We start from the raw sequence: 26,508 nt of genomic DNA, 5'->3' as shown, positions 1-26,508 counted from the left end.
TAGAGAAGATATTTGCAAATGACATATCGGATAAAGGAAGGGCTAATATCCAGAACCTGTAAAGAGCTCACCAAACTCCACACCCACAAAACAAATAATCCAGGGAAGAAATGGGCAGAAGACATGAATAGATACTTTTCCAAAGAAGACATCCAGATGGACAACAGATACATGGGAAGATGCTCAACGTCACTCCTCATCAGGGAAATACAAATCAAAACCACACTGAGATACCACCTCACACTGGTCAGAGTGGCTAAAATGAAAAAAATCAGGAGACTACAGATGCTGGCGAGGATGTGGAGAAACAGGGACCCTCTTGCACTGTTGGTGGGAATGCAAACTCTGGAAAACAGCGTGGAGCTTCCTCAACTAAGTAAAAATAGAACAACCCTATGACCCAGCAATAACACTGCTGGGAATTTACCCAAGGGATACTGGAGTGCTGATGCATAGGGGCACATGTACTCCAATGTATACAGTAGCACTTTCAACAATCGCCAAATTATGGAAAGAGCCTAAAAGTCCATCACCCGACGAATAGAGAAAGAAGATGTGGTTTATACATACAGTGGAATGATACTTGGCAATGAGAAAGAGTGAAATCTGGCCATTTGCAACAACGTGGATGGAACTGGAGGGTATTATGCAAAGTGAAATAAGTCAGGCATAGAAAGACAGATACCATATGATTTCACTCACATGTGGATCCTGAGAAACTTGACAGGAGACCATGCGTGGGGGGGTCGGGGGAAAAAGTTACAGAGAGGGAGGGAGGCAAACAATAAGAGACTCGTAAACACTGAGAATAAACTAAGGGTTGATAGGAGGTGGGGGAGAGGGGAAAGTGGGTGATGGGCATTGAGAAGTCACCTGTTGGGATGAGCACTGGGTGTTGTATGGAAACCAATTTGACAATAGATTATATGTAGTAAAAAAAAAAATGACAAAATCAGCATCAAGAGATCAGTTGCATTTCTAAACAATAACAATGAAATAGCTGAAAAAGAAATATAAGGAAAAAATCCCCTTCCCCAAAGCATGAAAAAGAGCATAATACTTTGGAATGAATTTAATCAAGGACTTTCTGAAAGATAGGTACAGTAAAAACTACAAGACATTGGTAAAAGAAACAGCAGAGACACAAACAAATGGGAAGATACCCTGTTGTTTATGGATTCGAAAAATTAGTATCATTAAATATCCACATTACCTGAAACCACCTACAGAGTCAATGCAATCCTTGTCAAAATTCCAATGACGTTTTTCACAGAAATAGGAAAAGCATTCCTCAAATGTGCAAGGAACAAGAAAGACCCCAAATAGCCAAAACAATCCTAAGAAAGAAGAACAAATCTGGAAGCATCACACTTGCTGGTGTCAAACTATTACAAAGTTATGGTAATAAAAACCGTATGAAGTTGCACACACACACACACAAAACAAAACACAAAGATGAATGAAACAGAATCAAGAACCCAGAAATAAACCCATGCATAAAGTCAACTAAAAACCCGTGCATAAAGTCTCTTTGTTAAGAGACCCAAGAATACTCAAAAGAGAAAAGGTAATCTCTTCAATACATGATGGTGAGAAAACTGGATATTAACATGCAAAAGAATAAAACTGTGCCTCTACCTTACACCACTCACAAAAGTCAACCCAAACGCAAATAAAGACTTCTATATAAAGTCTTAAATCATAAAACTCGTAGAAGAAAACATAGGATAAAGGCTCCTTGACATAGATCTTACCAATGATTTAGGATAGGACATCCAAAGTACAAGCAATGAAAGCAAAACCAACCAATGCAATCAACAATGTTTCTGCACAGCAAAAGAAACAAGCAACATGACGGAAAGGCAACCTATGGAAAGGATGGAAACATTCGCAAGCTACAAATACGATAAACGTCAATATCTAAAAATGTGTAAGGAATTCGTACAATTCAACAGCTAAAAATAAATATAATTAAAAACTGGGCAAGGCACCTTAAAAGACGTCTCTCCTCAAAACATATTCAAATGGCCAAGGGTACATAAGAAAGTGCTCGATATCACTATTCATCAGGAAAATGCAAATCAAAACTGCAGTATATAGATATCACTTTGACCTATTAAAATGGCTATTGTCAAAAAGACAAGAGATATCGTTGGCAAGGATGTACAGGAAAGGAATTCCTTGTACTCCTGTAGGACTGTAAATTGGGACAGCCACTATGTAAAACAGTATGGTGGCTCCTCAACAAACTAAAAATAGAACCTCCATATGAGCCAATAATCCCATTTCTGGGTATATATCTTAAAGACATGACATCCTTACCTTGGAGAAATATCTGCAGCCCTATGTTTATTGCAGCATTATTTACAATAGTCAAGAAACAACCTAAGCATCCATCAGTGGATCCATCGATTAAAAAATATGGTATACATTTACAATGGAATATTTTCAGCCACAAACAAGAAGGAAATCCTGCCATTTGTGGCAGCATGAGTGAAACTTGAGGGCTTTATGCTTAGTGAAAATAAGTCAGACACAGGAAGTCAAACACTGTATGATCTGACTTATATGTGGAATTAAGAAAAAAATGCGTGAAAAACAGAACAGACTGGTGGTTGCCGGGGTTAGGAGGCTTTGAGAAATGGGTAGATATTGGTCAAAGGGTACAAACTACCTGTTACAAGATTAATACATTCTGGGGATTTAATGTGCAGGATGGTGATTACAGTGAACAATACTGTATCCTATCATTGGAAAGTTGCTACAAGACTAGATCATCACAAACAAGAAATGATATTTATGTGAGATGATGGAAGTATTAACACTATTGTGGTAAGCATTTGACAATATAAAAGTGTATCAAATTAATACAGGTACACCTTACAGTTACACAGATGTGTGTTACTTATATCTCATAAATCTGGAAAAACTTCAAAAATTCAAAAGTACTCATATGTCATTATCTATCGCTCAAAAATAAAAATCATCGGATTAGTTATGCTTTTGTTTAAAAAAAAATGGTTTGCGGCGCCCGGATGGCTCAGTTCATTAAGTGTATGACTTTGGCTCAGTTTGTGATCTAAGGGTTTGTGGCTTCGAGCCCCACATCGGGCTGTGTGCTGACAGCCCAGAGTCTGGAGCCTGATTTGGAATCTTTGTCTCCCCCTCTCTCTGCCCCTCCCCAACTCTCACTTTGTCTCTCTCCAAATGAAGAAACATTAAAAAAATTTTAAAAAATGATTTGTTAACTTTTGTATACTTTTAGCCTAATATCTAATCCTAATAGAAAAAAATGGGGGATTCCCCAAAAAGAAAATTATAATTCTGTTTTCATGGACTAAATGCATGCAACAGAATATTATTACCATACAGCTATGTACATTTCCAAAAAATAATGAAATTTCCCACAGATTATTTAGGACTTAAACATGAGCCCCGAAGAGCACCAAAAACAAAAACAAAACTAACAATTGTTTTTTTTTTTTTCAAAAAAAACTGTTATACAGATAACTTTTCTCATGGAAATAACATCCAAGAAAAGAAGAATCTTTCTGAAAGCAATTATCAAACAATTCCTCTTGACTCAAACTTCAAAAATGAATCTGTAATTATAGAATTTGAAATAGCTTTCATTTTGAACCCAGTCAATAGAAGCAACCTTTAAGTAGAAAACATCTGGTGAAAGCCACCTCAAACTTAGAAAAAACAAAACAAAACAAAACAAAAAGAAACCCTAACACGTAGCTGTGGTAACAAGAAGCCACCAGAATCAGTTTTAAATGTGTTAATCAATGTGCACCAGCCCTACTCACCAACCAATCCATTTCAGCTCCTTCCTTCTGAAAGACAGCGAATAAAGGACAAAAATCACTCCAATACACATGCTTCAGCGTGCCAACCAATCCACAACAGTCTCACCCAAATAAGCATGGTGCTTCAGATGATGACAAACCATTTAATTTTCTGAAAGTTCCCCAATCCTTAAACTCCACTCTTCCCCAAACCCTGTATAAGAATAGCAGACTGCTCTGTTAGAAAAGACTACACCTAACCAGCATAGCTCGCTCTTATTTGGAAGTGATCAATTCCAACTTCATCTTTTTATTTCAGATATTGAGGGCTCATAATCCTTTGGCAAGAATTTTTAAAGTCCTATAAAAAATTGCCACCATATTTTAGTTTCCTTAATAAATATAAAGGAAGTTTGCTATTCCTTTGATACATTTCACCATAATGAAAACTAACATAAATACAACTAAAAGAATAAGTAGCAAGTAAACACAATATTGGGTCCCCCAAAATCCAAAAACTGTATATAACTGGCAGGTTTAGTTGTCAGAATGAACCCACGCCAAACTTTGTCAAAGTGGGGACTAGTATTAGGTTAAAAAAATTACACACAAGTTAAACTCCGTTCACTCAGTAAACATTATTGAGTAATGTTTACTAGTACTATATAGTACTAGTACTATACTATAGTTTACTAGTACTATATAGACTAGAACATTTTCTAGGCATTGGGGACATGGCAATGAACAGATAACAATCCTATTCATGAGTGAAGTAAACATACAATAACAATAAGCTACACAGGCAAAATATACAGTATTAGAGGAGAAAAACTAAAGCAGAGAAATCACATTTGATGTGTTATAGGGAAAAGGGTAGTTGAAGTACTAGTCAGGATGGCCAAGAAAGGCCGTGCTGAGAAAGTGACTTTTAAGCAAAAACCTGAAAGGAAAAACAAACAACAAAGGAAAAATCAAGCCATGAGGTATCTGAGGGAAAGCATTCCAGACAGAGTTAACAGCAAGTACAGAAGTATGTCCAAAGTACTTAAAGAGTAGTGAGAAATCGGTATGGCTGGACAGAATGAAAGGGGTAGAAAAGAGTTCAAATCAGAGAGAGAGAAGGAGACACCTGATCATATACAGGCCTTGTCGGCATTAGGAAGAGTTTGGGCATGTACTCTGAGTGAAATGGGAGGCAATTCGGCTTGGAGCAGAGGAAGGACACAATCCGACTTATGTTTTACTAGATCCAATGTGTTTAGAATTAACAGAAATCGGAAAAACAAAAGGAAGAAACAAACAAACAAGAAGACCATTTAGTTACCTATTATACCAATATAAACAACAGATGACAGTCTATTGGTCATGGAAGATGTGTTTGGATTCTGGATATATTTGAAGGAAGACGTGACAAGATTTGCTGACAGATGAGATGTGATGTGTATGAAAAAGAAAAAGAAAATAGAAGGAAAAAGTGAAAGGAAAAGAAAAAAAGACAGGAGTCAAAGATGACACCAAGTTTTTTAGCAGAGCAACTCATAGAACTGTTATTAACTCAATTAGGAAAGACATGAAAGGCAAATATTAAGAAGGAATATCAGGAGTTCAATTTGGGACATGTTAAGTTTGCAATAGCTATCCAGAAAAAGATATCAAGTAGGCAGTTTGATATGCGGGCCTGGAATTATGGAGAGAGATCCGGGATGGAGATATAAACTTGAGGATCATTAGAATATACAAGATAGTAAAAGTCAAGAGAAGGAAAATCAAAGGCAAATTCCTGGAAGACATCAATGGGTTAAAAGGTGGGGGACGAGAAGAAACAAGCAAATCAGGCTGAGGTGTACAGACTAGAAAGGCAGCGGGAAAATCAGGTGAGTGAGTGATATCCTACAAGCAACATGGAGACAGAATTTTGGAGGAGAGAGTTTTCCATTGGGTCAAATATTGCTGAAAGGTTAAGTAAAATGAGATGTATGAATTTATGTTTAGATTTATTAAAGTGAAAATCGGTGGTAACCTTGAAAAAACAATTCTGGAGGAGAGGGAAAATTGCTACAATGAATTCAAGAGTGGATGGGAGGGAGGGAAATCAGGATCAAAGAGTGAAGAAGGCTCTTGAAGGATTTCGTAGCTAAGTGGAATGGTCATGGTTGATCTAATTTTCTATTATTGCTGTAGTTTTCAATTGTTACATAATGATTAGGTAGTATTTTTGTAATATTTGGAAGTCTTAAAAATTGCATATATGTAACAGTAGTTTTTTTTTTTTTTTTTTTTGCTTTTTTGAAATACCAGACCAAGGTAGTAAATAACTCACAAAATTATACACTGAGAAGACTCCTTAAAAATTTTCTAGATATATGATATTATATAAGCTGATTACCATTTTTCTCATGCTTAGAAAGACCACAGAAAAACTAAGTTTCAAGGGCAGTATTTCATGCTTGATAAAAATTATTGAACTCTAAGGGCACCTGGGTGGCCCAGTCCTCGAAACATCCATCCCTTGATTTTGGCTCAGGTCATGATCTCTATGTTCTCTAGCATCGAGTTCTGCACTGACAGCATGGAGCCTCCTTGGGATTCTCTCTCTCCCTCTCTCTTTGCTCGTCCCCCACTCACGTGTTCATGCTCGCTCTATCTCTCTCTCTCAAAATAAACAAACATTTTTAAAAAGTCACCCAACTCTAGGATATTTTATACTATCCAAAGTAATGAGTCATATTAAAATTTTATACACAGAAGAAAAGGGGTTGGGAATGCAGAAAATAGTCCTACTTTGTAAACTGAATTGTACAAATTGTATAACATGAAGGTACTGTTGAAAAATTTGGTGTGGTTCATGTTGAAATATATTCTCTACAAAGGCAGGATAATGGCATGCAAGCAAGGTACCTTTATAAAAACGATTCATTGCATTACCAGCATCTTGGTTTATAGCACAGGGGTCATGAAATGTTTATATAGAATATGAGACATGTTGCCACATGAATCCTCTTGACAATATTCAGACTAAGTTGAGGGTCCGACGTTGGAGCACTCATGCACTGGGAAACAAAACCAAAAATCTAAGAACTAGGAATTTTGTTGGTAGACTGCCAGTGTAGCAGGGAACTTCTGTTTGCAATTCAGTAGATATTAAAAGTATTCTAACAAAATGTGCATAAGACATGACACCAAACCAAACCAAATGCTTTAAATATACTTTGTTAAACCATCAGTACACATAGACCTAAATTCATTTTTTATTTTTTATTTTTTTTATCGTTTATTTATTTTTGAGACAGAGAGAGACAGAGCATGAACGGGGGAGGGTCAGAGAGAGGAAGACACAGAATCTGAAACAGGTTCCAGGCTCTGAGCTGTCAGCACAGAGCCCAACGCGGGGCTTTAACTCTCGGACCGTGAGATCATGACCTGAGCCGAAGTCGGCCACTTAACCCACTGAGCCACCCAGGCGCCCCTAAATTCATTTTTTAAAATGGTCACATGCCCCATTACTTTATAGAAGTGAAACTTTACTTCCTTATTAATGAATTGATATTTAGCCTATCTCTGGGGCACCTAGGTGGCTCAGTCTGGTGAGCATCTGCCTGTTGATGTTGGTTCAGGTCATGATCTTGTAGTCGTGAGATCGAGCCCTGTGTTGGCCTCTGCACTGTTAACGTGGAGTCTGCTTGGGATTCTCTCTCTGTCCCTCTCTGTCTCTGCTCCCCCTCGATGCTTGGGCTCCCGAGTGTGCACATTCTCCGTCTGTCTCTCAAAATAAGTCAATAAACATTTAGACAATCTCCAAATGTTTGATATGGGAATGCTATAATAAATATCCTTCACATATACATGTAACATATTTATATAAGTAACCTTAATATATCTGTTCTATTTTGTATATGTAATAATATATAATAAATGCCCTTAGAGTGTGGTGTGTGTGTGTGTGTGTGTGTGTGTGTGTGTGTGTGTGTGTTTGCACGTGCAGGAGCATGTGCTTGCTTATAGAAGTCACGTATTTCAGAAGGACCCAGTCCTGGCAATGAAACCATTAGAATAAACGGATGACCTACCTGAAATATTTTTCTCACGTTATATTATTTATTTCTGACAGTGACAGAGACAGAACACAAGCAGGGGAGGGGCAGAGAAAGAGGGAGACACAGAATCTGAAGCAGGCTCCAGGCTCTGCTCTGTTAGCACAGAACGTGATGCAAGGCTCAAGCTCGTGAAGTGCAAGATAATGACCTGAGCCAAAGTTGGATGTTTACCTATCGGTGCCATCCAGGTGCCCGACATATTTGAAATTTTGAAATACACTGCTAAATCACCTTTCAGAAAGGAGTTACCAATTTCATCCAGCCACAGGGTCTAAGAAGGTCATTTTCCTCACATTTCCTAACTTGGGTTATTTTTTTTTTTAATTTTTTTTTCAACATTTTTTATTTATTTTTGGGACAGAGAGAGACAGAGCATGAACGGGGGAGGGGCAGAGAGAGAGGGAGACACAGAATCGGAAACAGGCTCCAGGCTCCGAGCCATCAGCCCAGAGCCTGACGCGGGGCTCGAACTCACAGACCGCGAGATCGTGACCTGGCTGAAGTCGGACGCTTAACCGACTGCGCCACCCAGGCGCCCCTTTTTTTTTTTAATTTTTTTTTTCAACATTTTTTATTTATTTTTGGGACAGAGAGAGACAGAGCATGAACGGGGGAGGGGCAGAGAGAGAGGGAGACACAGAATCGGAAACAGTAAAATAAAATATTATTACTATGACTGCAAAAATCACTATCTCACTGGTATTTACATTTTTCTCATTAGCACGTAGGATGAAATATCTCCACGAAAAATACAAAATTTGTTCATCATGAACATTAACTCAAACTAGGAAAGTTTGTTGCATAGGAAAATAACAATTACCTACTATTTAAATATTGCTATAGGCTTACCTATCAGAATCTTTATTTTCTGTAATAGGCAATTGATGGTTATCAGTTTTTCCATTCTGTCTTTGTGGAATTAATCCAGCAGCCGCAGCATCATGTATGTTTTCTGATACTTCTATGTCACTTCCTCTGTGCTTCTTTTTTTCTTCAACCTTTAATGGAACTTGATACTAAAGGTAATTGTTACTTTAGTCAATAAAAAGAAATTTTTTTCATTAACTTTATCAGTTGACACTTAGTTTGTCATAAATTCAATGGAGGAAAATATTTTGTGTTTACTTTATCATTACAAGTAATTGTAATTTTTATAAACTCGGCTTCATTTCTGATGGAATTTAAAAAAAGCAGAAGTTACCAAAATTTCTAAAAGGGCTTTCTTAATTTTGTACTCTTATTCATATCCACACGTTGCTACTGAGAATTCCCCACCCACCCCCACCCACCCCATCTGACCAAAAGATACAAAGAAATAAAAAGACAAGAGACAAAATTTGTCCTTTTCTATCCTTACCACCTGGGTTTAACACAACAGCCAGATTTAAAACATGTGACATGGAGGTGCTCCTGTAACAATACCAGGAAGCTTTCCCCTTTCTGCATGGAGCTATTCTTTCCCTGAATGCCTTTTACAATTCTTTTTCTTTTGGAACTTAAGGTTCTCAAAAAAAGTGACAGTGTCCCCTAAATTTATGAACCAAAGTTTGCCACAACACAAAAGGAACAAAGTGAAATGGACGTTAGGGTGGAATTCTGTGAAATTAGTAATGCTCTCCAAATCTCACATTCAATAACCATAAAACTTTATAGGGAGAGGGTATAAAAGTAATGATCACCTTTAATCCCATTTGCTACTGATAATGCGAGTAAAACTCAAAAAAGTTAAACGATTTGTCCCAAGTTCCTAAAGTGTCATTAGCTAGCATTTTATGGCACCAAAAGAGACGATATAATTCTTGAATGCTGAATCAGAGAAATGACCACAAATTCATTAAATTAGTCAGATGCATGAAAAGTGTGACTTTGGCACAGTAAATTAATACCTTGATAAGGGACAAGGAGATTAGCTACTTATTCTTTTTAAAGGAGGGTATCTCTAGGTTTTGTCTAAATAGACAAAGTCCACACATCTCAAAACTCAGTTTTCTCCCTTAGAGTTAAATACTGAAGGTTTGCTGAAGGTTTATGCTACCTACATGGTAAAAATCATACAGGCCAAAAGGTATCATACGCTATTGAACATAAAGTGAAGGTTTGACTCAACAGAAACATCTGAGAATGAGATTAAAAAATGTGAAAAAAGGGGTGATAACACAAATCGCTGTTATTAAGCCTATCTCAAAGGGGTCATGTTGAAATTCTAAGTTCCAAGATTTTGAGTAAAGCAGACAAGACTGCCTATATTTGTGGGCAATAAGCTTAGGAATTCCCTGAGCCTGCACTGATGGGTTAACCAGGCATAGAAAATTACAAAGCCATAGGATGCTCACACCCAAGTTTGGGTAAACAATATTAGGTATCTAGGTATAGAGAGGGCGGGGCAAAGTCTCCAAGACCAAGGTGTGAGAGGTAAACAAGATTAGATATTCAGGAGGACACACTCCCCAATTTAGTACTATGGCAGAAAGCTGCTTTCACAGGAAGGAAGGACCAAATGAGGTAAACAGGTAAGTAGGGCTATAGGCTGTAGGCTGCAGGGTGAAGATGCCCAGAGGGGAGCTAATTAGCAAAAGAAAGGTGCCTTGTGGATCCTGAGGTAGCATCTGTCTTCTCCCCTAGACTAGCTAAGATAAACAGAGAAGCTGCCTCAGGTCAGCTGTTAACAACCATCTACCAGGCACCAGGATTTTGTTTTATATTGACCCTAACACCTAACACCCTATATCTTGAAACCCCCTTTCCCTCATGCCCATGAGTTCATGTTCACAGATTGATTTTCTCTTTGTGCACGTCCATCACCATGTTTGGAAGCCTTCTGATCCTATTAAAAACAGAGCAAGGACCCTTAATCCGGGCTCGTGTGTGCTCTGGGACATTAGCTGTCTCTCCCATTGTAATCCTGCATCCCACTGCTGTCTTGCTAGACAAGCAAGAACCCTAGACCCAGAGTCTACAGACACATACTGAAGCAATACATAGATTGCTTTAGCTGGGAATGTGTTTGTATTCCTTCTCTTAGTTATTGCTTCTTTCTCATTTTATTGTTTATGGAAAGGCAATTTATATTTAAGCCAATATATTAAAAAAAACAACAACCTGGAGATAATTATGTTTTTTAAGCAGTTTCTTTATGGTTATTCTGGTTCGTGAGGTCACATGGTACTTATATAGCTAAGTTAATTTCCCAGTTCTTATACTACTTGGAAGACTGACACAGAAACTTTAAGGTAAGCAAATCACAAGAATGTTTCCCTGAACTCCTATTTGTTAGATAGCAGAAATAATCTATTTCCAGACACAATTACTTATTTAGACAATTCCATTGTATGCACACTCTTGTTCTCTTGAGTGGAAAATCAGAATCGATCAGATAATTGCTAAAGAGAAAAAAAAAAAAAACAAGAGTAACAGCAAGGCGGACCTCCTTCTCTTTTGGAGGTTGAACTTTCTCTCTTTCCAAAGACAGGAACTCTACTTGAGACATGCCTATCTCATTCTTAAACCTTTGCATATCTTGATGTGATTCTTCACTTAGATGTACTTCAGATGCTGGAAAACTAGATGCTGAAAAAGAACTCACAATTTCTAATTCAGAATCAGTACTTTTACAGTTATGATTACTGTCATTCTCTGCATATAATGGCTTCTGGAAAAAAGTCTTGTACTGGTTTTGTTTTCTCGTGTTTGTGACATCACAAATATCATGCTTTTTTGTCTGAACCATGTGCTTCATCACATCGCAGCAGGCAAGCCACAAATGAAAAAGGCTCTCTGAATCACTAGACTGAGGTCTAATTTACAATCGGTGGTATTTTGGTCCATATTTTTTGCCATTTGCATGTCAAACTCTCTTGGCCTTCTTTCACTTTAAATGTAACTAGTGGGTTCCTTGCTTTTTTATTTTCTATATCATTTTAAAAATCCTCATTGTTGTTAAAAAGGTGCTCAATGTCTGGTTTGTTCTCATTTCCATAGTCTGATTTACTTACTTTCTTTCTTTCTTTTATTTGAAATTTATTGTCAAATTGGTTTCCATATAACACCCAGTGTTCATCCCAACAGGTGCCCTCCTCAATGCCCATCACCCAGCCTCCCCTCCTTCCCATCCCCCATCAATCCTCAATTTATTCTCAGTTTGTAAGAGTCTCTTATGGTTTGGCTCTCTCCCTCTTTAAGGTTGTTTTTTTTTTTTCACTTCCCCTCCCCCATGGTCTTCTGTTAAGTTTCTCAGGATCCACAAAAGAGTGAAAACGTATGGTATCTATCTTTCTCTGTATGACTTATTTCACCTAGCATCACACTCTCCAGTTCCATCCATGTTGCTACAAAAGGCCATATTTCATTCTTTCTCATGGCCAAGTAGTATTCCATTGTGTATATAAAGCACAATTTCTTTATCCATTCGTCGGGTGATGGACATTTAGACTCTTTCCATAAATTTGGTGATTGTTGAAAGTGCTGCTATAAACATTGGGGTACAAGTGCCCCTACGCATCAGCACTCCTGTATCCCTTGGGTAAATTCCTAGCAGTGCTATTGCTGGGTCATAGGTTAGGTCTATTTTTCATTTGTTGAGGAACCTTCACACTGTTTTCCAGAGTGGCTGCACCAGTTTGCATTCCCACCAACAATGCAAGAGGGTTCTTGTTTCTCCACATCCTCCCCAGCATCCATAGTCTCCTGATTTGATCATTTAGCCACTCTTGACTGGTGTGAGGTGGTATCTCAGTGTGGTTTTGATTTATATGTCCCGGATGATTTGCTTTCATTTAAAGAAAGCTTAGAAGAGGGGCGCCTGGGTGGCGCAGTCGGTTAAGCGTCCGACTTCAGCCAGGTCACGATCTCGCGGTCCGTGAGTTCGAGCCCCGCGTCAAGCTCTGGGCTGATGGCTCGGAGCCTGGAGCCTGTTTCCGATTCTGTGTCTCCCTCTCTCTCTGACCCTCCCCTGTTCATGCTCTGTCTCTCTCTGTCCCTCTCTGTCCCAAAAATAAATTAAAAAAAAAAAAAAAGAAAAAAGAAAGCTTAGAAGATGACTGGAAAGCATATTCTGGGGACGCAGAGTATGAATGAGAGAGAATGACATTTTCAAGACTAGGCTCTTTTTGTTCAGGAAATGCCTGAAATACTACCGAGACAGACACTCCAAATGCATCTTATTCCTCACAATCAAGTACAGTATTTGTCCAATTCGAAGGTATTTCCTTTCAGTTGGATCCTCCTTAGAGTGACCCCGTGGTGGTTCTTCTTCAAGATGAGTAGGAATGCTGTATTGTTAACAAATTTCACCAAACTTCAGCTTTCACTCACTGGTGATGAGTTTTAAGCTATTTTTCCAGTCTAATTTGCCTCATTTGATCCACATTTCCTCAAAGTTTTGCATAGAAGCATGTCTTAAATATAGACATATATCATGCTCCCTATCACATTCCTTATTCATTTCTGGTCCTTGAGTCATTCTCTGCAGTTGCAAAAACGGATGGTAATTTCCTTGTTTTGATTTTCACATGTCTTTTCTGCCAGGATACATGTTTGTAAAAACACCTTGTCCTTAAGTAATCAAGTACGGACAAAGAAAAATGAGAAAATAATTACAATTGTACTGTTAACTTTCTTCATCTATGTTTAGCTGTTCCCAAGTCACTGGATTGTAACTTCCTGTAAGAAGTGAAAACTAACTTGCCTTAGCCTAAGACAGAAGAAAAATATGAACTCATAAACTTAAGCTTGTCAGTTTTTGGAACTAAACAATTCATTACGTGTTAAATCAACCAAAAAATAAGTTAGATGATTTTTACTGTTACAAATCTTAAAAACTATTTAGCTTACCATCCCTTATAACGAGCACTAAAGTGTATTTGAGTGCTTTTTAAAGATTAATAGCTAGAGAATTAGAAAACTTTAAATTATTAGCAGCCAAATCAATATCAAAGAGAAAGAAATATGCTGGCAGTGTGAATCAGCTTAAGATTCTCTCTCTCACCCTGCCCTCACTTACCCACGTGCTCTGTCCTCACTCTCTCTCTCAAAAGTAAAAATTAATAGAAAAAGAAACCATAAGCAACAGAAAATACATTTACATGATGGTACTCTATTTATTGAAAAAATTTGTGTGTAAGTTGATTCCCACAGTACAAACCCACATGGTTCAAGGGTCAACTGTATACCTATATGATGTCTCCTCTAAGAGATTACCAGAACTTAACATAGTGTCAAATTAGAAAATCAAAAACCCATTCCTACTTTCCCATTCTTTTCTGGACCCTACGACCATTTTATTGGCCTTCAGACATCTTCACATTTAAAACAAATATTCTTGGGGGGTCTGGGTGACTTAGTCGATTAGGTGCCCAACTTTGGCTCAGCACATGTTCTCACGGTTCATGAGTTCAAGTCCTGCATTGGGCTCTTTGCTCTCAGTGCAGAGCCTACTTCGGATCTTCTGTCCCCCCACCCCACTCTCAACAATAAACAAACATTCACCAAACAAAGTATCCTCAATATTTAGTAAGTCACTAAAAGCCACTGTGATCATTTTGTCTTCTATTTCTATACCACCCTTTACAGGTTACAAAACGTTGCCACATTTGTTCATTACGCATAACCAAGAGGTGGGTATTGGTGCCATTTTTAGGAAGGAGGTCATTGACCTTGAGGCAAGTTTTTCCAAGATCCCACAGCTAGGAAGTGACGGAACCAAGATGCTACCATGTCTTTGATTTCAAATACAGTGCTTGTAGCATTATGCATCAGCAGCCTGGGCCTAAGAGATCAGGACTTTTTTACCTCCTTCCCTAGTTGTCATCTTAGAACAGGTCATCATTACTTTACTTATATCACTACAAGTATGACTGCGATGTTATTTTAATCATTCAAAAGTCAAAGTCAAAGCATCTCTTGGATGTTTTAACATCGCTCCATGACTATACTTAAAAATAAGCAGAAGAGGGCGCCTGGGTGGCGCAGTCGGTTAAGCGTCCGACTTCAGCCAGGTCACGATCTCGCGGTCCGTGAGTTCGAGCCCCGCGTCAGGCTCTGGGCTGATGGCTCGGAGCCTGGAGCCTGTTTCCGATTCTGTGTCTCCCTCTCTCTCTGCCCCTCCCCCGTTCATGCTCTGTCTCTCTCTGTCTCAAAAATAAATAAAAAACGTTGAAAAAAAAAATTTAAAAAAAAAAAAAAATAAGCAGAAGAAAGTACCTCAGGAAGAGAAGGTGATTCTACATCTTCCTCTTCTCCTAATTCTAATGCTGACATGATATCTACAGAATAGGGTCACAGATAAATTAATGAAAACATGTGTTACTATGAATTATAAACACATACACAAGTCTATCTCCATTCATGAATATTTCAATAAAATAAAAGGAATAGCAGAAAAGATGTTCAGGGGGTTCAAGATTTTCTGGAAGTAAAAGGGGGTAGTACTTGGGATACTTCTAAAGAAAGATAGCAACAGAAAAATACCTTCACTAAAAAAGGATAATATATTTGGAACTACATACTTTCATATTTTTTTCAACTAGAATTTAATCATAGGAAAACAACTCACAGAGATTCACTAGCTTACCACTTCTGTCATTTTTATGCACTCCACCAGCAGAAGTCAAACTGCCATTAACTGTTTGCTCTGGTGGCACATTTTCAATAATACCAACACCATCTTCCTTTGCTTCCGTTGCTGACTTTGCTGTTCCTTCCTAGAAAAACAGCACAAAACAAAAACCCAACTTCAGAAAAATATCACATTAATTCATTTGGTCACACACTCACCCACTCAGAAAGACAGGCACATCCTGTATCTGTCAAGTAATAGCCACGATCCGGGGCAGAGCTGGAAACAGAAATAAAACAAGGAGTCTGTTCTATATGCTAGTAGCGGTAGAGATGCATGAAAACAGGTAAGGACAGAAAAATACCATCCACTAGTTCTGCAAGGGAAGTGAATAACGTACAGTGAAGGCACAAAGGAGGAAACACTTACATTTGGGAAGCTCAGCAAACACTGGGAAGATAGGGCTGTATCTTAAAAGACACACAAAGTGCACAGGGAGGGTGTGAAGGGCATTCTAGAAGGAGCAAAAGGATCAAGTATGAAATAACATAGTAAGTGAAAACACCTATGCGATATGGCAAAACTGGAACAGAGTTCTTGGCAATGGGATAGATAGAGATTACTGGAACATGAGGACGAAACAAAAAAAAAAGGGGGGGAGCAGTGTTATGCTAGAACATGAATTTTCTCCTTCAGATAATGGGGATCCATTGAATAAGCAGAAGAATGACACTGTCACAAGTATATTTTAGAAAGGTCACTCTGGAAGCAATGTAGGAGGAATGTCAAGGAAGCAAAACCAGAAGAGTACTGCAAAATTATAGGTGAGAGACTGAATTACAGGACTAACATATGAAAAATGGTAAGCAGGTACAAACTATCGAATGTGGTGAGTGACAGCATGCGGTCATTTCAGGGAAGTTCGGAGTCCAGGACTTTTCCTGTTTCAGGGATGCTATTTATCAGACTAGGGAACACAAATGACAGAGCAGATTACAAAGAGTCAGGAAAGAGGAAAGGGAAAGCATCAGAAACAATGTCTTTAAACTAGGGCGTATTAAATTTAAAGTACCCAGGGGACGTAGGAAGAACATGTTAGGGCCGCCTGAATGCCTCAGTCAGTTAGCACCTGACTCTTGATTTTGGCTCCGGGCATGATCTCACAGTTCATGGGTTCAAGCCCCCCATCTGGTTCTGCGCTGACAGTGCAGGGTCTGCTTGGGATTTTCTCTCTCTCCCTCTGTCTCTCTGCCCCTCCCCACTGGTGCTCTCTCTGTCTCTCTCTCCAATTAATAAATGAATAAACTTTAAGAAAAGAAAAAGACAGAAAATTCAGATCAATACAGTCCAAGTAAGAAAAAAGCCCATCATAAATATCTATAAAACATATTAAACTGATATAATGCAAACCTACACAGAACTCTGAAGTTGTGAAAAGGAAAGTAAAAGGAGGCGGGAGGAGTTAAGATGGCAGAGGAGGGGGATCAGAATTTCCCTTGTCCCTCAAACACAGCAGTATTGAGGTCACAACACTCGGAATACCAGGAGTACAGGCTGCAGAGGGACAGAAAAATCTCCACAGGTGCAAACAGACAGCTTGGCGGGAGGACAGAAGGGTGTGTATGCGAATTGGGAGACATAAAATGGGCAGCACAGGCATGGAGTGGGGGAAGCCCTTTGGTGGAGAAACCAAAGGAAGATAGAGAGAGGGGCTGCGGGAAGTGCATTTGGATATGAGAAAGCCTGTCTGGACCACAGACCAAGGAGAGGTCCAGAGAGCCAGTTTCTACTTTGGAAAACAGCCTTAGAGGCTAAAAAACAGGATTTTCAAGGTTGCCAGACTTTCTCTAGAAAAGAGCTACCACCTCCCATGCCTGGTGGGGAGGGAGCCGCCCCTAGGCTTGGTAGCAATCTCAGGGCTACCCTGGGAGAGAACACCTTGAGTATGGTGGAAAGGGGAGGTATTGCCCTGCCCAAGGGAAAAAGACCCTGCAGGCACGAGCCAGAGGCCCTCTGTCCACTGCACAGAGTGGCGCTACTCCAGAACCAGGTCCGAGCAAAGCGGGATCCTACAGGGTTTTGAATCCCAACTCAGTGCTCAGGGAGCACAGGAGACTGTGCAGCAAGGCAAGCCGGCCCCCCAGGCTATTCCGTGAGGACGGCCTGAACAGTGAGTTTTGAGACACCTCGTGTGGGCAGGAGAGATTGGGGTGTCGCCATTTCTCTCCCCATGACCTACATCGTGGGGCTTCAGGGAACGGACAGTGAGCCTCAGTGGAGGCAGGCCCATTACACCAAACCCTGCCTCTCTGTGCCTGGTAACTGCTTCTCTATGGGAGTGACACTGACACTGATGGGACCAGACAGCCCCTCCCCTACACCAGCACAGCCACCAGTCCCAGGCACCAACAGACAACTCTCCTCTGGTTTCGTATCTGAGTTTGTTTGTTTTCATTTGAATTATTGTTCTTTTCATCTTTTCTTTTTTAATGTTTATTTCTGTATTTTGAGAGAGAGAGTGAGTGATCAAGCAGGAGAGGTACAGAGAGAGGGAGAGAGAGACAGAATCCGAGCAGGATCCATGCTCTCACTGCAGAGGCTGGTGGGGGTATCGAACCCACCAACAGCGACAACATGACCTGAGCCAAATTCAAGAGTCGGACACTTCATCAAATGAGCCGCCCAGGCGCCCATCTTTTCTTTCCTTTTCTGTCCCTTTCTCCTCTTTTTCCCTTTTTTGTCTTTCTACTCTCCTCTTTCCTCTTCTCCCGTTGGAATCAGCCTAGTAGTCTCGAGTTGATTTTCAGTCAAAGCTAATTATATATATATATTTTTTTCTCTTTGTTCCTCTGTTCTGATTGTTTGTTTGTTTGATCGGGCATTTTCTCCATACCTTTCCAGATCTCCTTCTTCCTTTTCCTCCTTCTCTTTCTGCATGAAGCCCTAGAGCTCCTTTGAGTCACTGCCTGGTCTTTTTTTCCACTCCTGTCATTTCTCGCTTTGTTTGGGCTAAGGATTCTTCACCACCCTCTTCTCCTTTTTCCCAAGATTACATCAACAAACAAATCAAAGCACACTGGGTGGAAGGCCCAAACTACCACTCCAAGTAGTGTGAGAAGCAAGCAAAGGTGCACCAAAAGAGTGCACACAACACACTCCAAAAACACTCGTTCGACCGCCAGGCCCTGGACAGTGTATGACCCCTTTTTATTATAGTAGTACTCACAGGTGTGGGACACAGAACAAGCTATTACAACACATAAAGGACAAGAAACTAGCCAAAACGACAAAACGGAAGAATTCTCCTCAAAAACAATTCCAGGAAGAAAGGACAGCCAGAGAAGGGCTCAAAAGAGACAGAAACAATATATCTGATCAAGTTTTTGGAACTGTCACGTTGAATGCTGAAAACGAAATGTTGTCAAGGAGATACAAAATAAACGGGATGCAGTGACAGCAAGGATGGGAGAAGCAGAAGAGAGAATCGGTGAAACAGAAGATACAATTGTGGACAAAGATGAAGCAGAGAAAGAAAGAAAGGAAATTACTAGACCACGAGGCAGGTACTAGAGATCTAATTGACTCGGTGAGATGAAATAACAGCCACATCATAGGGGTCCCAGAAGAAGAAGAGTGAGAGAAAGGGGCAAAGGTTTATTTGAACAACTTGTAGCTGAGAGCTTCCCTCATCTGGGGAAGGAAACAGGCATCCAAGTCCTGGCGGCACAGAGAATTCCCTTCCAAATCAACAAAACCCGGTCAACACCATGACATGTCATAGCGAAACTGGAAAAATACAAAGATCAAGAGAGAATTCTGAAAGCAGCTAGGGACAAACGGGGCTTAATCTGCAAGGGAAGACACATAAGGGTAGCAGCAGACCTGTCCAATGAAACTTGGCAGGGCAGAAGGGAGGGGTAGGAAACAGTCAATGTGTTGAACGGGAACATATGCAGCGAAGAACGCTTTCCCCAGCAAGGCTGTCATATGAATAGAAAGAGAGAGAAAGGCTTCCCCAGACAAACAACACCTCATGGAGTTCATGACCACTAAACCAGCCCTGCAGGAGATCCTAAGGGGCGACTCTGTGAGTGGAAAGCAGCAGAGACGACAAAGGACCAGAGGCCTCACCAAAAGCATGAAACCTTCAGATAACACAATGACACGAAATCCATATCTTTCACTAATCACTCTGAATGTCAATGGACTCAATGCCCCAATCAAAAGACACAGGGAATCAGAATGGATAAGACACAAAACAAAACCAAAGAATAAGATCCATCTATATGCTGTCAACAAGACACTGATTTTAGACCCCAGGACACCTCCAGATTCAAAGTGAAGGTGTGGGGAACAACCTATCATGCTACTAGAAGTCAAAAGAAAGCTGGAGTCGCCATACTTCCACCAGACAGACTAGATTTTAAACCAAAGACGGTAGTAACAGATTCAGAAGGGCGTTTTATCATAATTAAGGGGTCTATCCATCAAGAGGACCTAACAATTGCAAACGTTTATGCCCCCAAAGTGAAACGCCCACATATATGAATCGATGAATCACAAACATGAATAAATGTATACATACAAATACCATGATTGTAGACGACTTTAAGACTCCACGCATGGCAATAGGCGGATCGTCAAGGCAGAATATCAGTAAGGAAACACAGATCCTATGTGTCACTGGACCAGATGTATTCAGATATACATACATATATATTGGCCTTAAGATATACATTTACATACACGGATATCAACACCGATATATTGAGATCTTTTCATCCAACAGCAGTAGAATGCACATTCTTCTTTTTTTTTTTTTAATTTTTTTTTCAACGTTTTTTATTTATTTTTGGGACAGAGAGAGACAGAGCATGAACGGGGGAGGGGCAGAGAGAGAGGGAGACACAGAATCGGAAACAGGCTCCAGGCTCCGAGCCATCAGCCCAGAGCCTGACGCGGGGCTCGAACTCATGGACCGCGAGATCGTGACCTGGCTGAAGTCGGACGCTTAACTGACTGCGCCATCCAGGCGCCCCAGAATGCACATTCTTCTTAAGTGCACATAGAACATTCTCCAGTATAAGTGACATCCTGGGTCACAAAACAGCCCTCCACAAATATAAAAGGACTGAGATCGTACCTTGCATATTTTCAGATCACAACAACGAGCACTTGCTCATTCTTTCTCTCTCGCCCTCCCTTTCCAAGAGAAATACAAACATTACAAAAACATTTAGCTCACCTTCTTTCAAGAAAGAGAAGAAAAGAATAAACCTTGTGGGGCAATGAGTCATGGATGAAAACCACACACAGAGAGAATTCCATAACCAATATGTTGACAACAGAGTTGACAGAAAGTGATGTACTAAGAGAACAGACACTAAAGAAATGTTTTCTGCAAGGAAATATTAGGGTAGGGGTAAACCATTAAAAAAGAGCATGGTGGGGGGGGGACACGTCGGTGGCTCAGTCAGTTCAGCTTCCAACTTCAGCTCATGAGTCATGATCTCACGGTTTGTGGGTGTGAGACCTTCATTGAGCTCTGTGTTGACAGCTCGGAGCCTGGAGCCTGCTTTGGATTCTGTGTCTCCCTCTGTCTCTGCCCCTACCCCACTTGCTCTCTCTCTCTCTCTCTCCCCAATATAAATAAACTTTTAAAAAATAAAAATTACATTAAAAAGTATGGGGGGATAAGAGGAAAAAAGGAAACAATAGAAGACACGACCAATCAATCAAGCATGAGCTTAAGACAAGGAAGAAAAGGAGAAATGTGAGTAAAATAAGGTAAGTGGAAACAACATACATTTTTCAGCAGGTACATAAGTAGGATTGGGAATATACTATGAACAATAGACTCTTTGAAAGCTTTTCAAGGTATATATATATATAATCTATACGTAAAACAGAGGCTTTGATTCACAGTATATCCCTAATAATACTGACTTTTATCACTCTACAGTTATCTGGTTATAAATACTTTAATATTTAAGTTCTGTCATTATAAAATAAATTGTTCAATTACTGGTATCTATTGCTTCCTAAAAGCTATAAATTATTACTAGACTAATGAAAAAACAGAAAAAGAAAGGTTTCTAACACATCAACTGTCACTATGGAGAAAGAATTGGGAATGAGAATTCTAGAAAGAAATGTGAACCTTCAAAAGATGTATGTAATGGGACACAGATGGGGTTAAAAAAAAACAAAGGCTGAGGAATTTTTATTTGCAATTCTAAGCTCACAATGGGAGGATACTAAAAATATACGGTAATCTTCTTTCGTATGTAACTCCTGATTTCCTCAATAGAATTCATTTGCGTTTATACGTATGAAACACCAAAACGGAATATAAACTGACCTTACTTTTTAAATTCACATATCTAATTGTGACATATCATGCGTATTTCATTACTTTTCAAATTCCATTCTACGGAATTCCATTTCCCTACTCCTTTATTCACATTCAACAACTATGACATTGCTTCTTACAAGCAAGACTTCATTCTAGGAGCTCCAGGAGTCAAACAAGTGTGTTTCCTAACCTCCAGTAGCTTATAATGATTTAGGGGCTTTGAAATGAATATTTAACTAAATATCAGGTGTCTGAAACTTAAATTTTAGAATCTGACACAACGATTAGGAGGAGATATTTTTAAAAGCTAGAATATCAAAGATTTCTGAAATTAGAAATTTGACAACTTGGCTAAGAAGAGCCTCTGCTCATAGAGCTACTCTTCTCAGCAAAATACGTATTCTTCAGGGAGATGCACAATTTTAACTTACTCTTCATGGAGTTATTTCAAAAATACAGGGAAACACCTTTGTAAGGTAAATGTTGAGAAATAATGTAAACATCTAAGTTTTTACATTTTCTAATATTATTTTAGTCTAAATGTAGAACAAAGGATACAGACAAAGGAAAATCCTGTATCTCTCTCTCAAAATAAAAATTGCCCGGGGCAGGGGCAACCTACAATAGATAATTAGATCCAATAAGATTTCATTAGGCTTCAGTATTATCAGTCATGTTAGTATCACAGTAAGAATCCTTATCCTTAACCAAATGTCATATTTCCTCCATTATGGGAAAGCTTTTCCCAATATAATTTGACAGTCATTATATATTTTCCAGCCCATTCTTTTCTCAGCCTCCACCTCTAGGAATTACCAAAGTAAAACAAAACAAAACAAAAAATTCAACGTGTCATGTATCTGTCAAGGGGTTTGTTCTTGCTAAATTTCCATTACACACATAAAATGATGATGCACAGGCTACTCTTAAATTTTCAGAGTAAATAAGGGAGAAAACTAAATTCAGAGCAGGAAAGTGAGTTTCACAGGAGGGTACTTTACCTTGGTACCGAAATCTAAGTCTTGGCTAGCTGATGTAGGCCATGAATCATCAGGACCAGGTTTGTCAGAAAGCCTTTAGAGCAAAAATATACAACAAAAACATGTTCATTTTTTTAAAAACGAAATTTTCAAAAATTATGGGAAAGGTCAGCTATCTGTTTATTCAACGAAGTTTCTTGTTATAATTAGAAGTTGGCCTCTGTTTTTTCTACTAAGTTTTATTTTAATTCCAGTAATAGTAACATCCAGTATTATATTAGTTTAAGTTGTACAATACAGCGATTCATCAACTCCATACTCACCCCGTGCTCATCATGACAAGGACACTCACTCCATCATCCCCATCACATCCTTCACCCCGCCCACCACTCACCTCCTCTCTGGGAACCATCTGTTTGTTCTCGGCAGTTAAGAGCCTGTTTCTTGGTTTGTGCCCCCCTTTTTTCTCCCTTTGCTCATTCGTTGTTTCTTAAGTGCTACATGAGTAAAATCATATGGTATTTGTCTTTCCCTGACTTTGCTTAACATACTACTCTCAGGCTCCATCCAGGTGATTTCAAAAGGCAAGATTTCATCGTTTTATGGTTGAGTAATATTCCAGTGTGTGTGTGTGTGTGTGTGTGTGTGTGTGTGTGTGTGTGTGTATGGATATACATATACACACACGCACATACATATAGGACTTCTTTTTCGTTCACTCATTTGTCAATGGACCCTTGTGCTGGCTATTGGAAATAATGCTGCAATAAACACAGGGGTGCGTGTGTCCCGTGGAATTCGTGTTTTTGTATTCTCTTGGGTAGTATCCAGTAGTGCAATTACTGGATCATAGGAGAGTTCTGTTTTTAATTTTTTGAGGAACCTCCATACTGTTTTCCACAGGGGCCGCACCCATTTGCATTTCCACCAACGGTGCAAGAGGTTTCCTTTGTCTCCACATCCTCGCGAACACTAGCTTCTTGTGTCTTGGAGTGTAGCCATTCTGACAGGTGTGACGTGGTATCTCGTTGTAGTTTGGGGAGCATCTTTTCATGTGTCTGTTGACCATCTGTATGTTGTCTTTGGAAAAGGGTCTGGTTATGTGTACTGCTCATTTGTAAACTGGGCTTTTTTGGAGGGGGGTGATGTTGACATGTGTCAAGTTTTTAGACATTGTGGATACTAACCCTTTACTGGATTTGCCAAATATTTCCAAATTTGTTCTCCCATTCCAGAGGTTGCCTTTCAGTTTTGACGGTTTCCTTCCCTGTGCAAAAGCTTCGTAGGTTGGTATAGTCCCCATACTTTATTCTTGCTTTATTTCCCTTGGCTCAAGAGGCATAACTAGTAAAATGTTGCTACAGCCAAAGTCAGAGAAATGACGGCCTGCGCTCTATTCAAGGATTTTTTATGGTTTCAGGTCTCACACTTAGGTCTTTAATTCATTTTGAGTTTATTTGTGTGTATGGTAAAGAAATTGGTCCAGGTTCATTCTTTGGCATGTGACCTGTCCAGTTTTTCCAACACCATTTGGTGAAGAGACTGCCTTTTCCCCGCTGGATAGTCTTTCCTGTTTGTGGAAGATTAACTGACCATGCACTTGTGGATTTATTTCTAGGTTTTCGGTTCTATTCCATTGAGCTATGTGGCTATTTTGTACGCCAGTACCCACCATACTGTTAGGATTACTACAGCTTTGGAATAAAATTGAAAGCTGAGATTGCGATACCTCCAGTTTTCCTCTTTTGCAATATTGCTTTGGCCATTCAAGGTCTTTTGTGGTTCTATACAATGTATAGGATTGTTTGTCTAGCTCTGTGGCAAATGCTGTTGGTATGTTGACAGGGATTGCATTACATCTGTAGATTGCTTTTGGGAAAAATATGTATTCTTCCCATCTATGAGCATTGGATATCTTTCTCATTCTTTCCGTCACCTTCAATTTCTTTCATCTGTGTTTTACGGTTTCCAGAGTACAGGTCTTTCAAAATTTGCACCCTGTTTTAAGAAAGCTTCCAGTTCTCTATTTTGCCTCCACCTCTCCTAACCTGTGAAATCTCCAGGAAAGACCCAGTCTGAGTTTCCATAACCAAGGGTGACAGGCAGGGAATTCTCTGAAATGGTTGAAAATTAAATCTATAAACGTTACCACAATGACGTCTCACCTCACATCTGTCAGATTGGCTCAGTTTCACCATACAGGAAACAACAAGGGTTGCTCAGGGTGTGGAGAAAAAACAACCCTTGCGCACTGGTCGAGATGTAAATTGGTATCGCCACAGTGAAAGCCAGTACGGAGGGGCTTCAACAAATTAAAAATACAAATACCATAGGATCCAGTAATTCCACTACTGGGTATTTCGTTACCCAAGGGAAATGGAATGCTAATTTGAAAAGATATATGCACCCCTATCTTTATTATAGCATTATTTACAATAGACAAGATATGGAAGCAACCCAATTGTCCATCAATACATGAACAGACCACGCACAGACACACCCATACACACACACACACACACACACACACACACACACACACACTGGAATATTACACAGCTATAAAACAGAATGAGATCTTGCCATCTGCAACATCATGGATATACCTAGACGGTATGAGGCTAAGTGAAATAAGTCAGAGAAAGACAAATCCTATGATTTCACTTCTATGTAGAATCTAAAAAAGGGAACAAATGAGCAAATAGAGAAAAAGCAGAAACAGACCCATAAATGCAGAGAATTGGCTGTTGCCAGAAGAGAGGGCTGGTGGGGGGTTGGACAAAGTGGGTGAAGGGGAGAGGGAAGTTCAGGATTCCAGTTATAGAATGAATAAATCACAAGGCTCAAAGGTACAGCATAGGGAATCTAGTCAGTGGTATCGTAATAGCATCATACATTAACAGATGGGAGCTACGCTTATGGCGAGCATCGTGGAACATCCAGAGTTGTTGCATCACATATTATATTGTGTGTCAGGTAGACCTCCGTTTAAGTAAATATACCAAAGTTAATGTTTCTATGATATGAGTGGAAGTACTAACTAGAGATTAAAAGACAAAAACTTACCAAGGCCAACTCTTTTCCTCCACTGGTCTTGCCTTATTTAGGTCCATAATAACTAGCAAGACCTTCCAAGCCTTCAGGGGCATTCAGCTACCCAAGGAGAGAGACTGCGAACAAAATGGTCCTGGTAGTTGTGCCTCTATTTCTCTATATGCTGCCTGAATATTTTCTTCCCGATGAGCTCCCACTCCTACATCACTCTTCGACACGGTTCAGTGGCATTCTCCAACCTTTCAATCTTTAGCCTATGAAGGCACACACTCCTACAACAAGGATGGGCTCAAATGACCGAGGGTAGGAGCCATGTCCTGCTCCTGGAAAACAAGCTAATTGGGAGTCTCAGTCATCCGCACAGTCACCTCAACATAGGCATGTTATCACCTATCCAGATGAAGTTCCCTTACTGGTTTGACAAGTCAGTCCTACCCCTGCCCAGCCCTACAGGTACATGGGAAAGGCATCACAGATTTAGGAAAAGAGGTGGAGTGAGGAGACAGCTTGCCTTGGGCCATACATCTCTGTTGTTCAGAATCTCCACCACCCACCCCCAATTCCTTGAGAGGATCTAAGCCATCCTCCCTAAGTTGGGGTGGAAGTCGATGATATCATACTTCTATTTGCTGTAAACAGACTGTCCCAGCAGCGCAAATGATTTTTAATCTCTCTCATCAGA

General features: G+C 39.7%; 1 protein-coding gene across 1 annotated transcript in view; it reads right to left on the bottom strand.

Moving 5' to 3' along the window:
• Positions 1-26,178, bottom strand: part of LOC131495931 (ankyrin repeat domain-containing protein 26-like) — an 80,136-nt gene extending 53,958 nt beyond the window's left edge. Inside the window, exons 1-5 of the mRNA XM_058701107.1 lie at positions 25,839-26,178; positions 22,794-22,866; positions 15,453-15,582; positions 15,083-15,144; positions 8,735-8,901 (exon numbers count right to left, since the gene is read on the bottom strand). Of these exons, the coding sequence (XP_058557090.1) occupies positions 8,735-8,901; positions 15,083-15,144; positions 15,453-15,582; positions 22,794-22,866; positions 25,839-25,885 (479 nt within the window). The 5' untranslated portion in view covers positions 25,886-26,178. The remainder of the gene's footprint in view (positions 1-8,734; positions 8,902-15,082; positions 15,145-15,452; positions 15,583-22,793; positions 22,867-25,838) is intronic.
• Positions 26,179-26,508: the final 330 nt, after the last annotated feature.

The sequence above is a fragment of the Neofelis nebulosa genome, chromosome 15 (genome assembly GCF_028018385.1).
Source record: "Neofelis nebulosa isolate mNeoNeb1 chromosome 15, mNeoNeb1.pri, whole genome shotgun sequence".
Lineage (NCBI taxonomy): Eukaryota > Metazoa > Chordata > Mammalia > Carnivora > Felidae > Neofelis > Neofelis nebulosa.
This window is presented reverse-complemented; position numbering and strand designations above follow the sequence as displayed.